The sequence below is a fragment of the Podarcis cretensis genome, assembly GCF_951804945.1.
Source record: "Podarcis cretensis genome assembly, chromosome: 10".
In the NCBI taxonomy this organism is placed as follows: Eukaryota; Metazoa; Chordata; class Lepidosauria; order Squamata; family Lacertidae; genus Podarcis; species Podarcis cretensis.
In genome coordinates, this window is record NC_137179.1 from 24,340,129 (window position 1) to 24,355,639 (window position 15,511).

At 41.1% G+C, this 15,511-nt stretch overlaps 1 protein-coding gene across 11 annotated transcripts in view; it reads left to right on the top strand.

Annotated features, from left to right (window-relative positions):
- MYBPC1 (myosin binding protein C1) overlaps positions 1-15,511 on the top strand; it is a 99,868-nt gene that overhangs the window by 65,490 nt on the left and 18,867 nt on the right. For 9 of the 11 annotated variants that reach the window (XM_079992225.1, XM_079992230.1, XM_079992222.1 and 6 more), the window contains 5 exons: positions 1,546-1,734; positions 2,042-2,176; positions 6,460-6,576; positions 10,736-10,903; positions 12,168-12,256. In XM_079992225.1, the coding sequence (XP_079848351.1) occupies positions 1,546-1,734; positions 2,042-2,176; positions 6,460-6,576; positions 10,736-10,903; positions 12,168-12,256 (698 nt within the window). The remainder of the gene's footprint in view (positions 1-1,545; positions 1,735-2,041; positions 2,177-6,459; positions 6,577-10,735; positions 10,904-12,167; positions 12,257-15,511) is intronic. The other 2 variants (XM_079992223.1, XM_079992232.1) reach the window with 1 other exon arrangement.

A 15,511-nucleotide genomic window follows, 5' to 3' on the forward strand; every position in this document is an offset into this window, starting at 1 on the left:
TGGGCCACCTTTGACAGGTGGGCAGGACAAACCACCTGTCAATCTTATGACAGGTGGGTTGTCCTGCCCCCATGACAAAGTCACTTGCGTAGCGCTTTCCAAATACCTGACAGCCATCTGGTTGTTGGGTGCTTTGGAACCACAGCCCAAGGGACTTTGCTAACTTCACAGCAAGCCTTTGCCAGCAGTGATCCAACTGGCAATAGGTGACTGGGAGCCATCATTTAATTTTCTCACAATGCCCCCAATGTTGCAATGCTCTGTGGCATTCTGGGAAATTAAAATGGTGGTTCTGAGTCCCAGGTGCCTGGCAATGATTGAAAAACTTTTTTTTGGGGGGGGGGGGAGATTAAGGGGTAGTGCTCAAGAGCAGGTGTGAGTAGTGAGCCTGAGGATATACTACATATTGTCACCAAGATTTGAGAGGAGGAATTGATATGGAGAGGCAACTTTCAGCAACAGTCATATGTTTCTTGTATTATTTAGTACTTCCCACACTTGATTCAAAAACAGTTATTACCTGTTTCTAGGAAACATGTATAAAGCAGCCTTGAGATGTTTGAATAGTGTAAATATAGATAGCTTTAGGCCATGTAATATGCTTTGTGGACAGTTTGCACAAGAAATCAAACTGGTGTTTCAGCTACATGGCATTCCATGGATAAGCAGAAACATTTTAACTGGTGGTTTTTGCTTTCTCTAGGAAATGTGGGGTGGGGACTTATTCAGATACCACTATGCTGTCCAGGTCAAACAAATACTTTCTGTGATGTTCACGTTTGTTCATTTTAGAAGTTCTGGGCCATTAGCCAATGATATTACATTTATGCTTATATTAATCAACTATTATTAATCAGCTAACGTCCTTATAGATCAAGATGATTGGACCTGGCTGCTTAAAATGATACCATGTTTATTAATAAGTGTAAACCACAAATAACTTTTTTTTCAAACTTGCTTACAAGTGGCACTTATCTCCCTCCAAACTAAGCAAATTTATGAAATTAATATGAATTTCTGGATGCGTAAAAAAGCAGATTTTATACATGTATTTTTGTACTTTATACATGCATTTTGAGCAAAAATAAAGCAATTCTGGAAGGTAGTAATGGATACCATACAGGAAATTACAGTATATAACATAACAAGGAACCCCAAGACTACTTTCCAATATGAGCAAAAGCAAGAACAACCAATATACACCTTGTTACAAGCTTTTTGATCTGCGCAAGACTATCTATTGGCCAGATTTGAAAAAATAATAAAACTCAATAGGATGATGGTTAAACAAAAAAAAAGAGATGTTGCATTATTAACTAAATTAACTATACACACACACCGTACACCCCCAAGAAGGTACATTTATAGAAAGAAGAGCCTTCTTTATACATTTTTGGAATGAAAAAATAACAATAATATTCTTCCTGATAGTTCCATCTCTTTAACTAATGAAATAATAGAATGTATACATTTGTAAGAGTCTGTATTTTTCTTTTATGTAATCATGTAAAAATAGTAATTGTAATTCTTCTTATATTTGTTTAGGTTACTACATTGAGAGGAAAAAGAAGCAAAGTTCCAGGTGGATGAGGCTGAACTTTGACCTTATTAAAGAAACAACTTTTGAGCCCAAAAAGATGATTGAAGGAGTTGCCTATGAAGTCCGGGTGTTTGCTGTCAATGCCATAGGCACTTCGAAACCAAGCGAGCCCTCAAAGCCTTTTGTGCCTTTGGGTGGGTAGATAATATACAGTGTACATGTTGTCAAATAATCAGACTATCAGAATACCAAAGATATGTCTTAAGTCAGTTTCTCCATTTTCTTTTAAATGTTGCAGCAACTTTTAATTAATGTGATCCACAAAACTGCACACAATCCCAAGGGGAAGAAAGTGTGCAAATCAAATGAAAGGTGTGGGAACAGGACAAAAGAGGAAGAGATCAAAACAAAATGTTAAAGGACTTTAACAGATAGACATTGATGCAAACATGCAGCAAAGATTGTACTGCAAACTCAGACACTCTCTTTTTTTGCTTCCAGCTGTCACGAGTCCACCCACCTGCCTGGCAGTTGATTCTGTAACAGATACTACAGTTACCATGAAATGGCGGCCACCAGACCAAATTGGAGCTGCAGGTTTAGATGGCTATATTATAGAGTATTGCTTTGAAGGAAGTAAGTGACAACTGAATTTTTCATCAGTTAGGTGAGAGATGTTTTACTTTTTATAATTGAGAGCTGCTTTCACTCACATTGAGGCAACTATATTGTAAGTGGGGATTCTCCAAGTCAAGTATGTGGTTCTGTCCTATCCGGCTTCTAAATGGTTGGTCCAACTGTTGCTAAAAATAATATTGGTCTTGCCTTTTTAACTAGCATTCCAGACCAGCAGCTCAAAATTCTGAAACCTTGTAAAATATGTTTTACACTGATATGGAAATGCCATGTCCACTTTCAGCAGCAATGCTAGGTGCTACTTTAGAAACAAAATGAAGGACAAAGGAAAAGCAAGAATTAATGCTGCCCCTCCCTGAGTCTTATTCCCATTGTCATTTCTTCCTTGGTCAGGTCAACGCAACTCTTAGATTGGCCCTTCTAAATTTTAGTGTGTCAGAATATTTCCCTAATCTTTGATTTTGTGTGCTGATAGGCAAGCTGAGCTGGTGACTGAGCCATCACACCTGCTTTGCCACACTTGAATCAGGGTTAATTATTTCAACCCATATCTGGCTGCATGCGAATTGGGGCATTTATCATGTTGAAGCCAGCCCTATCATATGATGAAGATTTTCAGTGTCAATCAGATCTCTAAAACTGCAGTTGTTCCTGTGTACATGGTGTGTCACTCTCTAGAGCCTTGATATAAGTTAAAAAGGCAACTGATCTGAGGTGAAGAACAGTGGATGTGGATGTGACCTAGAACAGGTAAGGAAATGGGACGCTGTGTGAAGTCCAGAACTTCCACAGTTCATGTGGGAAAGCATTCCACCACCCCCAGTTTGCAGTGCCTGGATAATAGCTATTCTATGAAATGTTCAAGAATAGGAGGATATTCCTGCCCTAAATTTAACTGTAGCTGTGTTATTGGTATAGGCAGTCTATACAACTTTTACAGTACAGGATGACCAGCTTGGGAAGTATCTGTTTCTAGAGGAAGTGAGTGGAGCACTGTGTGGTGGGCAGAGGAGGGGCAGACAACAGTTGGAAGGAAAGCGGACAGTCTCCAGTTTCTGCTTTGCCCTCCATCACTCACCCTAACAGAAATAGCAAAGAACAGGCAGCCTTCACGCCTCTGAGATTAAAGGTTCAAGTGAGTGGCTTCACGCCGTAAGCTATGGCTAGCTATCATTTGCCTTGGCAGAAGCTTGCCACTATTTCCCTGATGAACAAAGCCCTTAAAGAGTATTAAGATGTTTTAATAGATTTTACTCTTCGACTATGAGCCAAACGACACATGGCATTAATCACATGATTTGCCCTTGAGTGCAGGATTTTTCTTCCTTTCATGTATAGCCAGTACCTTCTTTCCTGCCTCCGGTCTGGATTTGGACCCTGGTGTGGGACTCTTTACTCCCTGATGCAGTCCTGATTTAGATTACCCCTGCCCCCTGTGGGGAACCCATTCCTGATAGGAGTGTCATGCGGTTCAAATGGCTAAAGCTTTTCTATTCCTCCTCCCATATCAGGGTCCTAATCTGGATTTAGGTCCCTACACTTTAAAAAATCCTGCACACAAGGACATTCGTGTGATTAATATCATGTGTTATTTGACCCTATAGCAGAAGTTTAGACTTATTATTATTATTATTATTTTAAGAACCTCATTTACAGATAAATAGCAATGCAGAGTGTTTAAACTAACAGGGACTTAAACCCCTTCTCACATTGCCAAATACATTCAGTGTGGGAAATTTAAGAAAACTGGAAAATAGATTTTCTTTTCTTTTTAAATAGACAAATTAAACAAAACTTTTATAGGTCTGGTCGAGCCTTCCAGAAACAAGAAAGCTGCAGCATAATTTACAGGTTGGGGTAGGGAACCCCCAGGAAAAAGCAACCATAGGTGTTGTAGAAAATTGATTTATTATTGAAGTTTACCCAGTGCATTAGAGCCCAGTCTCTTTGCAATATCCTTGATAAAGAGCAATGTGTCTGAACTGCATGGGGAAAATACAAGAATAAGTCAGCTTTCTGTGACACCTATGGAAGTTTCATACCATACTTCATCTTCCTAGGAAATATTCAGCTCAGCTCCATGCTGACTGGAGTTGATGTGAGTTTTAGTCCAAAACAACTGGAGGGTATCAGGTTGGTGAATACTGAAGTAAAGAATCAAGAATACATGAATTAGCCAACTATCCCAAATTCTCTGTAAGTAAGGAGGATGTGGTATGCATAGTAAATCATAAATCTAGCCATCATAGGTAGAAATGTCTTTCAGGGGACACTTCAGGGTCCAGCAGAACAAAATTCCTTGTGTACCTGTTGAACAGAGCAAAACTTTTACTTTTTTCTTTCAGATAGGCTTAAAAGCATTAAGAAGATCCCTCAAAATGACAGCCACGTCTGCCATTTTGGTGTTACCCACCTCACATAAAATACAGTAGTGATGTATTTTACAGACAATACTGTGTGCATGATGTGTATTCTACTTATGCTTTGCATTTCTAGATATACACCTATATATTTATGTGTGTGTGTATATATATATATACAGTTAATGCCACTCATGTGTATTTTGTAACACTTTGGAACAAAACGTTTTGAAAAATACAAAAAATACTTGGTGTTTACTTCTATATCTCTTGCTCTGCCTTGTTTCCTTTCATTTTTTCTTCAGTACCTGAATATCTCTGTTCTTCATCTTTTTTCCAGTACCTTTCCTTCAACTAATTTTTCTACAACGTTTAATATTTCACCTGGATCTCCAGGTATACTTTCTTTGACTGTCAATCTTTCAGCTGTCACTTTTTTTCAGTTCTGTCCTTCTCTTCTTCTTACTTATTCTATCAATTATTCTCTTTTCCTTCTCTCTTTACTCTCTCTCTCTTGTCTATTGCCCTTGAATGGAATTTTATTAGGGCTGCTTTAATGCACAGACAATTTCTATGGTAATAGTGCAGTGACATTGGAAAAGTGAGAAACATTGTGGCTTCTTTAAAGTTAATAAAGGGGATTCTCAGCTTTCAGTGGAACCAATATTACATTACACATACACACATAAGTTTAAAGGATCAAACATTGCTCATGGACTTAGTGACAGGATCAGATATTATGCTCCTCTTAACTCATTCAGTACAGAAGCTGGTCTCCAACCGTAATAATAAATTATTATAACTCATTCAGTCATTCATCTATGCTATCAAAAATTGAATATGAAGGCACTGGAAACTGAAAATAAAGGAATAAGCACCTAGATGATTAGAGGCTCCCAACTCTTTTATTCTCTCAGAATAACAGTCATTGTAAATGCAAAATGGGTAAGGGAAATTCCCCACAGACATATTTCTGTAAGTTTGCAAATGACACTGAAGTTTTCATTGGCTAAAATAAAATGTTGGGGGGAAAAGAGATACCCTTACATGTTTTGTATTTCCTTTTCTTCGGAATCAACATAACAAAAACATAACCAGCTGAATATGGTGGCACACAATAACCTAAGTTTGATCCAACAAGTCTGTTGTCTCAAATCAGCAAGCCTTGAAACAACGTTAGGTGCCTTCTCAACCTCAAGGTGAACAACCTCAAGTAAAGCTTGTCTTCCAACACCTTTATTTCCCCCAGGTTTTGTCCTGAATGTGAACACATGTATTCACATGAAACTCAGGATCAGGGTCTTAATGGAAACACCAGCAACACAAGAATAAAACCTGTTGAGATCACTGCAGCAGTGCTGTCATCAGCAGACCCTACAACACAATTACTCTCCAGGTCCAGTTTTCTGCTTCCTGCCTGTTTTATTGTCCAGTATCAAGACAGGTTATAAAATCTGCAAAACTTTTGTCATTAGGCCCACCTTGCAAGGCACACCAATCCTTAAATAGATTTTAATCATTGAATGTTATCCAGTGAACCCTACATGCTATGCACAATGGGGTTTGGAGCCAGAAAAGCAAAATAACAACTATGAATGAAAACTCTGACAAGCAATACTTAGAGAGACTGAGTTCAGTCAACTGCAACTATACATTATGCCAGCACGCTTCCAGATCACCTTATACCAGCATATACCTCTGCACACCACTGTTCTATTTCTTTTTAGCTTTCTCTTTCTTATTCTGGCCTACACTTTAATCTTCTCTTCCTGCTAAATCTTCTCTTTTACTCAATGGATTTCTCCTGCCTATCTCCTCTTCTTTCAAACCTCGTCTTTCTCTCTGGATGCTCAGATATACCAGTCTCAAAGGCTCTTCTGCCTATGACTGTAAAGTACCAAATGTGCTTTCCAAATTATTTAGGTCCTCAGGAGCCCACTACAGAGGGCAAGGGAGACAGTGGTGGTGGTACAGAGCAAAATAATAGTGAGGAGACAGACGGGGGCTTGATCAAGACTGAAGAGAAGACACCAAAACCCTGTGAGTTTTCAACGGCATCATCCTCCCCCCTCCCCCCCCCCCCCGATTGTGCTGTTTCCCCTTGATCTGTGGTTGGAGCCTCAGTCTGCTGGAAGCAAAGGGGCCAGGGAGGAAATAGGCAAACGATGGTTTGCCATGTGTAGAAGAAATCAGCTCTATTTCATTATCTAGCCAGTTCCTTGATCATCCCAAAGCTCCTCTTCAAGGCGCAGTACATATCTCTGTATAGTTACTAACAGGGATTACTAACAACTGACTCATATTTTGCCTGTGTGAAAGTGGGTGTCTCTGAATTAACTTTAATGGTGGACTCTCATAAGGTATATCGGCAGAACTGTATGAAGGTGAATTTCTGGAGGCAACTTATGACCTGGAAGGTAAAGTATGCAATAAAGATATTTAAACATTCTTACTGAAATTGGTTCCCCCCCCCCAAACAGCATAAAAGTGATGTTTTTGAGGGAACACTATCTGCTACACACTCCTTCAAAAATACCACAGTGACTTGGGGAAAAAGTTCATGGAATCTCAATTATTATACTATACAGAGTGCTCTTTTGATTAAACAAAAGGTGCCAGAACTTATATCTTGATAAAAGTGCTGTAAGTACCTGCACAAAATGGCCATCATGGGCAGAGGGAAAAAAAGAGGTGATGGTACATGGTACTATCACAAAAAAGCACAGACTGTATGTGACTCGGTTGTTTTGCTTATCCTCATAATAGCCCTGTGTAATAGATCATTATTATTATTTCGCAAATGGGAAACTAAAGCTAGGAAAGAGTGGCTTGCTTATGGCTGAAGCAGGAAATGAACCCAGGTAGTATATGCCCAAATCCATTGATCCACCTACTGAAACGCATACTGTCTCCACTCATATAATACTGAAGAACCAGTTTTTTAAATATATATATATATAATGTGGTTAGTTTCTTCAGCAAAGTGTGAATGATGCATTGTTCTTTCTCTATGAAAGCCTACTCAATAACTGACTGTAAAAGACAGTTACTGGTGTGTGAAGCTATTTGTGAATTCTGTATTGGTTAGAGAAAAATAATAGCTAACTTCTTTCACTCTAAAGTTCTGAGTATCAGTTAAGCTGTTATATATATAAAGGCCACAGTCCCAGTCCAGATGTGTAGAGCTCTAATACATACATGACGCTCTCACATACAAAGTCTTTCCCCATTCATTGCAATTTCAGGGACCGTTCCATGCATATATCCCTATTTAAATAAAAAAATTCCAAAATTGTCCAGTAGCATCTTAGAGACCAACTATGTTTGTTCTGGGTATAAGCTTTTTGTGCATGCACACTTCTTCTGATACACTGAAACAGAAGAATCGTGCATGCAAATGAAAGCTTATACCCAGAACAAACTTAGTTGGTTTCTAAGGTGCTGCTGGACAATTTTTAAATTTTTAAATTTATTTTGACTGCATCAGACCAACATGGCTACCTACCTAAATCTATATCCCTATTTGTTTGCCTAGTCTAGTCCTTGACATGGAAGTGAATGGGGAGGCATGTGCTTGGTTGGAGCTTCATGTGTGCATTGAATAATTCATAGAGTTCTGAATCTGGTTTCATATGTATTCATAAATACATACAGTATTTAGACTGGGATTAAGTTGATGGCCCCATCTTCATGAAGTTGGCTGCAGATAAATCCCATTATAACTTAGAAGTAGGTGATTTATCTCTAACCACTGTTGAAAGTTGCCTGGTGGTCTAGTTGTTTTCTATGCAATGTGACTGTGATCTTCCAAAGTTGTGTGCTGGTAAGAGTCCCATTCATTTACTAGTACCTTTTGTGAGCATAGCCTGCTAGTACTCAGTTATATATCATTTAATCATCAGAGTGTTCTTGAAAGTTACTACTCCTGAGACAACTCACTCTGCAGTTCACTCACTGTTTGCAAATAAACATGGCAAGCCACATGTCCCTACCCACCTCTGATCCTGGTGTCACTCCACTAATGATACTTTATTTGTAATTGTAGTGTACTTAAAGAGAAAAAGGCCAAGTCATGTTTATATGACCAGCAAGAGAAAAATAACTTCATGTTATTGCGTGGACAGGCGGAGTCCCCAGATCCCGAGTGGTCCCCCCCGTCATGTGGAATAACGACTCTAGACAACGCGCTATGGGATTAAATTGGCCACAACTTTATTAAATTTCAAATGTGGGTAGACCTTGGCTCAGGCATTGGGCGTTCTCCCTCCCTAGTCCCCAGCCGGGGACCTAGGGAGCATCAGGGTTATCCAGTGTGTGTGGGGGGGGGATGGGCCGGCTCTGGAGAACATATGTTCAAGCAGAGATAGCCGCCCCCGTTACGCCGCCGCAGGGGAGAGCAATGACGACCTTTCGGCGTACGGCCAAAGCCTCCCTTCAAAAACCCCTTTAACGGGGAACCCTGGTATCGCCGCCGCAAAGAGGAAGATGGACTAAAGGATTCCGCCCAAGGCCTGCTACCGCCAAAGTTGTGACGTTTTGCTATGGGAAAGGCGAAACCTGCCAATGCAGGGAAATTCCTTTCCGGCCCTTTAACAGCGACCTTATCGTAGCAGCGCCCGCATACCTGTGGAGACAGGTTGGATTAACAATTAAGATCCACCCTCTATTGTGTGGGCAGGTAATCCCTCCCCCTACCTGGCCTGGTTTCCCTGGCAACGCTTCCCCCAGGTGGGATTGGACAACTCACTGGGGTAGGCGGGGACCTCCAGGTATCCCACCTGAGGGAAGGCAAAGCCTATGCTGATGGGGCCACTCCAGATCCAGGGCTGCACGCGTCCCCGCAAAGGGCGCCCCCCGTTTTAAGTGGGGAGCGGTCATTGTCATACCACTTATACAGCTGGGTTGTGGAAGTTGGCAGTGGAAGTTAATAGCAAATATTGTATACTACTGGTACTAAATGAACTGTATGGGTTATAGAAGCTAGTGATATTCCTTCAATGCTAGTGATATGGAATCATGGGGCGGGGCAGGACTGGTGGCAGCAATGCTTCTGAGTATCACTTTCTGGAAACCACAGGGAGGGAGAGTGCTATTGTATTTGAATCCTGCTTTCAGGTTCCCCCCCAGGCACCTGGTTGCCACTGTGAGAAGAGGATGCTGGACTAGATGGGCCATTGGTTTGATCCAGCAGGCTCGTCTTATGTTATTATCCTTCATAATCTGTGCCCAAAAGAATTAAGCTAAAATTCAAGTGTGTGCTCTGCTGTGTAAATGACTAGCTTATGCAACATCAGTGAATAAATTGTTTCTGCTAACATGCTATCTTCTGAATTTGCAATGTGTGCTTTCAGTAGCTTGGGATTTTTTTATTTCAGAGATTTGGGTGGCTGACATTTGCCTGCTGGGTATTCCATGTGCACACGGGAGCAACCACATAGTTCTGAATCAAGTTTCATACACACATGTGAATGCATATTTATGGTCTGTGTGGGTTTGCATCACCATCCCAGGATTACAGTTTACTTGGAGTTTTTCAGAGCATTTCAGAACTCTGAATATTGTTTAAAGGGAAATGTTGTAGCAGCAATAGAAAAACATGGATCACTTAGTAGACAGCAGAGATGTATGTGTAAACATGACTGAGGGCAATATGAGTTGGACAAAGAAGCATTCATGGTACATAGAAGCAGTACGGCTGCATGTGTGGATAATGATTCTGTGTCTGCATAATACCTGCACATTAATTATTTTTTCAAGAATAAAACTAGAAAACTTTATTTAAAAGAGATAGGAAATTATTTAGACTGAAACTGTGTTCTGGATATCAACTTCCATGTGAAATTCTGTTACTGCAACTAATAATTATCATGTTGCTTGCATGTTAACATTCCTTTAAGGAGGCAGTACAATAATATATTGATTGCCTGCCCTTCGGGATTATAATTTTAATTATAAATGTATTAGTCGGTTTTTAAAATGGAGGAAAGTGTTAAATAACATTTATTTCTTACAGTCTTCATATGCTTCCTTAAATTAGAAACTGGTGGTTTGGCTGCAAAATACTTCCAGGAAGTAAAATATATTGAGTTTGCTACACTTAATTTTTTTAAAAAAGGAATTAGTGATTCACAAGCACATTTCATATATATAATTATCAATTTCTGTCCTTTCCTTCCTTTTGCTTTTTATCCTACTTCAGCGGAAGAATGGATTGTGGCCAATCCAGACCTCACAGACAAAACAAAATTCACCATCACTGGCCTGCCAACTGGATCAAAAATATTTGTTCGAGTAAAAGCTGTGAATGCTGCTGGTCCCAGTGAGCCTCGGATGCATCCACAGCCAATTTTAGTCAAGGAAGTGATAGGTGAGATGGGCTGCTTACTTATGTCTAGGGGTGGAGGGATCTGTCCATGTTGGTTCCCTCAGTTTCTCATTCTTACAAACTGAAAAATCAGTTTTCCACATTTCTGCAGCAATCCGTGTGTTTTTTTAAGTCCTAATGAAAATTTGAATATTTTGAATACTCCCTGTGAATTAGGAGAAATTTTGTATGCAGTTTTGACTAATGTACATATTTTTGCAGGCCATTTCCTTTAATACAATGCTATTTTGTGTGTTGTTTTCACTAATATATGCATTGTATGCACATTTCCCCCTAATATGTGCATTTTTGTAAACATTGGTTGGAGAACTGCATCACAAAATCTGGAGAAGTGTGCATTTCGAATGATGGTTGCGTTTGAGTTCTCATACTGTTTTGAAAGTGTGTGTTAATTGGGTCCCCCTGCCTCCTGATTTACCATTGCCAAATATTGTCTTTGAGAAAACTTTAGAAATCAGTTAAGCCCAATTCACATGTAACAATCTTGACTTAAGCTCATGTCTTATTGAACCAAGAATGGGTATTGGACCTGCATGGTCATCACACCCTCATGCTTGCTGCTTTGTGGTCCAGCTTCAGCACTTAGATACATGCATGCATACATCATTTTATTTGTGTGCAACCTTTCCTTAGTTAAACCATGCTCAAGGGGGTCTTCAACGTGAAGAATTACACAATTAAAAATATAACAAAAATAGTCATAAACAATAAATAAAACACATCAAAAAGTATGCAACCAAAATAAAAATAAAGATACAAAAATAATATCAATAACAGCCTCACAACAACAAAAATCCTAAACAATACCCCACCCCAAGAGTCTGTTCAGCAGCCTCAGCTTTTGTAGCTGGAGTCAGTCAGGGCCCCACCCTCCCAGGCCTGGCAGAAAAAGGCCTGCAAAGCAGGGAGCAGGTCTTCCAGGACTCACAGCCAAAATGGTTGTTTAAACCACAGTTTCCCATGACGTCTATCCTGTCCTTTTACCAAGAAAGAGTCCAAAAGGCATGATGGAACAAAGAAGCAAGTCCTGTGGTTGTAGCACTGCTGATAGCCCAAAGTAATCAACTTCCTTTAACAAAGCAAGAGTACTGGCTCTGGTTTTGCAGGCTCCATATCCAGCACTTCAGCTCATCTCAGTTTAATCTCAGTTTACAGTATTAACTGGCATATGAAGCCAGGATCAGATCCAGTTAATCAAAGACGTTTTTAAACAAGTGCACTTCCCTTCCTTCTTTTTCAAATTAAGAACCCCCGAAGATTCGTCTGCCAAGACACTTAAAGCAAACATACGTCCGAAGGGTTGGAGAAGCTGTGAATCTTGTTATTCCCTTCCAGGTAAGAAACAAATAAATATAATTTTTTATGTGAATGTCTGCATGACACAGGCAGCCCCCCATTTACGCAGGGGTTGCATTCCAAGGCACTACACACATCAGTGATATCACGTATAATTAAAACCCATTGAAACAGCCTTCAAACACCCCACTCTGCCCCTATTCTGCCCTTTTAGTGACGTTTCAGTGATGTCTTTATGACATTTCTGGGTTTGACGTGATGCATGTATGCAGGGCAGCAGCTGAAGAAGGAGCAAAAAGGGTTTTCTTGTGTGTGTGTTTCTTGTGGCTGATTAGCTGCTCTCCCTGTGCAAAGGTCAGAGGGGGCAGGGTTTCTGTTGAGGTAGGTGATTGGCTGTGGGAGGAGCTTATCAGAGCTTGCAGGGCAGCAGCTGAAGAAGGAGCAAAAAGGGTTTTCTTGTGTATGTGTTTCTTGTGGCTGATTAGCTGCTCTCCCTGTGCAAAGGTCAGAGGGGGCAGGGTTTCTGTTGAGGTAGGTGATTAGCTGTGGGAGGAGCTTATCAGAGCTTGCAGGGCAGCAGCGCGCGCCTAGTGGCGCATGCAGTTTGATCCATCTTTTAGATTTAGGGGAGCTAGTCACAAACGTTTGTTGGGGGAGACCTAGGTTTTTTTTGGGGGAGTTATTTGTCCTGTCTTCACGTTTTTTATGATGGAGGACCGCTGTAGTCACCCCCAACGACACGTTCTCAAGATGGAGGGTGAGGGAACAGCTGCAGTCACCTGCGGTTCCTGCGCAATGTTTGCCATCTTGCCGAAGGTTGCAGGCAGCTTTACCTGCAGCAATTGCATGTTGATTGCCCTCTTAGAAGACAAAGTCCAGCAACTGGAGGAACGTGTAGCTACGCTCCAAAGAATTAGAGAGCTGGAGCTCTTCTTGGAAGCAATAGAGCACACCGTCTCCACCAAGGAGGAGACAGGGGACTCCCCTGAGAAGGAGGCTAGTTCACCAACACAGGATCCAGATATATGGAGAAACGTGACTCAAAGAAGTAGGAGGCCCAGGGTTCGCTCTGATTGTTTAGAAATACACAATCGCTTTGAGGTCCTCTCCCTTAGCATGGAAGACGAAGAGCAGACTCCATTTGAGGATCTCTCCCTCATTACAGTTGATCTGGTATATGAAGACGAGCAGCAAAGTCAGTCCTCAGGGAATATGCAGGCGACCTTGGAATGGACAGCTCACAGAAGAACCCCGACCAGACCTAAGAGGAGGCGTGTAGTGGTGATAGGGGATTCCCTACTGAGGGGAACAGAAGCAGTGATCTGTGGGCCTGACAAGATGTCTCGGGAAGTGTGCTGTCTCCCCGGGGCTAAGATCCAAGATGTAACTGAACGACTGCAAGGAATCATAAAACCCACTGACAAATACCCCTTCCTCTTGGTTCATGTGGGAACCAATGACACTGCAAGCAATAGCCTCCAGAAGATCAAAAGAGACTACGAGGCTCTGGGCAAGAAATTGAAGCAATTAAATGCACAAATTGTCATCTCATCTGTCCTCCCAGTTGAACAACGCGGCCCAGGGAAAGAGGGAAAAATAGTGGAAGTGAACAGCTGGCTTTGCAAATGGTGTAAACAGGAACAGTTTGGATTCTTAGATCACGGACTGCAGTTTCTTGAAGATGGACTTCAGGCAAGCGATGGGCTGCACCTCACAACGGTTGGGAGGAATGTTTTTGCCAAAAATCTCAGAAACCTCATCAGGAGGGCTTTAAACTGACTAATGTGGGGGAGGGAGACAGTGCTCCTGAAGGTAGGAGTCTATCAATTGATGAAGATGATCATCCAAATGTCATAGACCAAATGGAGCAAACAGCACGCAGACCTAGTGGTGGGAGGAAAAAATCCTTAAATAAGAGACACGGGGGAATGATTAATGGACTTCAATGTCTGTACATTAATGCGCAAAGCATGGGAAATAAACAAGATGAGTTTGAGCTCTTGGTACAGCAAACTAAATATGACATAATAGGCATCACTGAAACCTGGTGGGATAAGTCCCATGATTAGAATGTAATAATGGAGGGATACAATCTATTTCAGAGAAACAGACCAGACAAGAAAGGAGGAGGAGTGGCGTTATATGCCAGGGATGTGTATACCTGTGAAGAGATCCAAGATTTAGAACCTCAAAGCCAAAGTGAGAGCATTTGGGTCAAAATTAAGGGAGAGAAGAATAACAGTGACCTCATTGTGGGAGTTTACTATAGATCCCCAAGCCAAACGGAGGACATAGATGATGCCTTCCTGAAACAGATGGCCAAGCATGCAAAAGGAAGGGAGATAGTAGTAATGGGGACTTCAATTACCCGGATATTTGCTGGATGTCAGACTCAGCCTTGCAGACAACTTCATTGTCCAGAAAGTGGGAGAAGCAACAAGAGGAATAGCCATTTTAGATCTGGTCCTAACCAATGTTGATGACCTGGTTAGTGGGGTAGAAGTGGAAGGATCATTAGGCGCGAGTGATCATGCTCTTCTGAAGTTTACTATACAGTGGAAAGGAGCAGCCAAGCATACTAGGACTCAATTTCTTGACTTTAAGAAAGCCGACTTCATAAAACTTAGGGAAGTGCTGAGTGAGATCCCATGGACAGTAATACTAAAAGGAAAGGGAGTTCATGATGGCTGGGAGTTTGTTAAGAGGGAGATAGTAAAAGCACAACTTCAGGCAATACCAATGAGACGGAAACATGGAAGGTGCCTAAAGAAGCCAGGGTGGCTATCTAAAGAACTTTTAACTGAGTTAAGATTAAAAAAGGATGTGTACAAAAAATGGAAAAGGGGGGAAACCACCAAAGAGGAATTCAAACAAATAGCCAGCACGTGTAGACACCAAGTCAGAAAAGCTAAAGCACAGAATGAACTCAGGCTTGCTAGAGAGGTTAAAAGCAACAAAAAAGGCTTTTATGGGTATGTTCGTAGCAAAAGGAAGAACAAAGAAACAGTGGGGTCACTCAGAGGAGAAGATGGTGAAATGCAAACAGGGGACACAGAAAGGGCTGAACTCCTCAATGCCTTCTTTGCCTCAGTCTTCTCCAATAAAGAAAACAATGCCCGACCTGAAGAATTTGGAGCAAATGATTCAGCAGAGGAAACACAGCCCAGAATAACTAAGGAGATAGTACAAGAATTCTTGGCTAGTTTAGATGTATTCAAGTCTCCAGGGCCAGATGAACTGCATCCAAGAGTATTAAAAGAACTGGCAGATGTGAACTCAGAACCACTGGCAGTC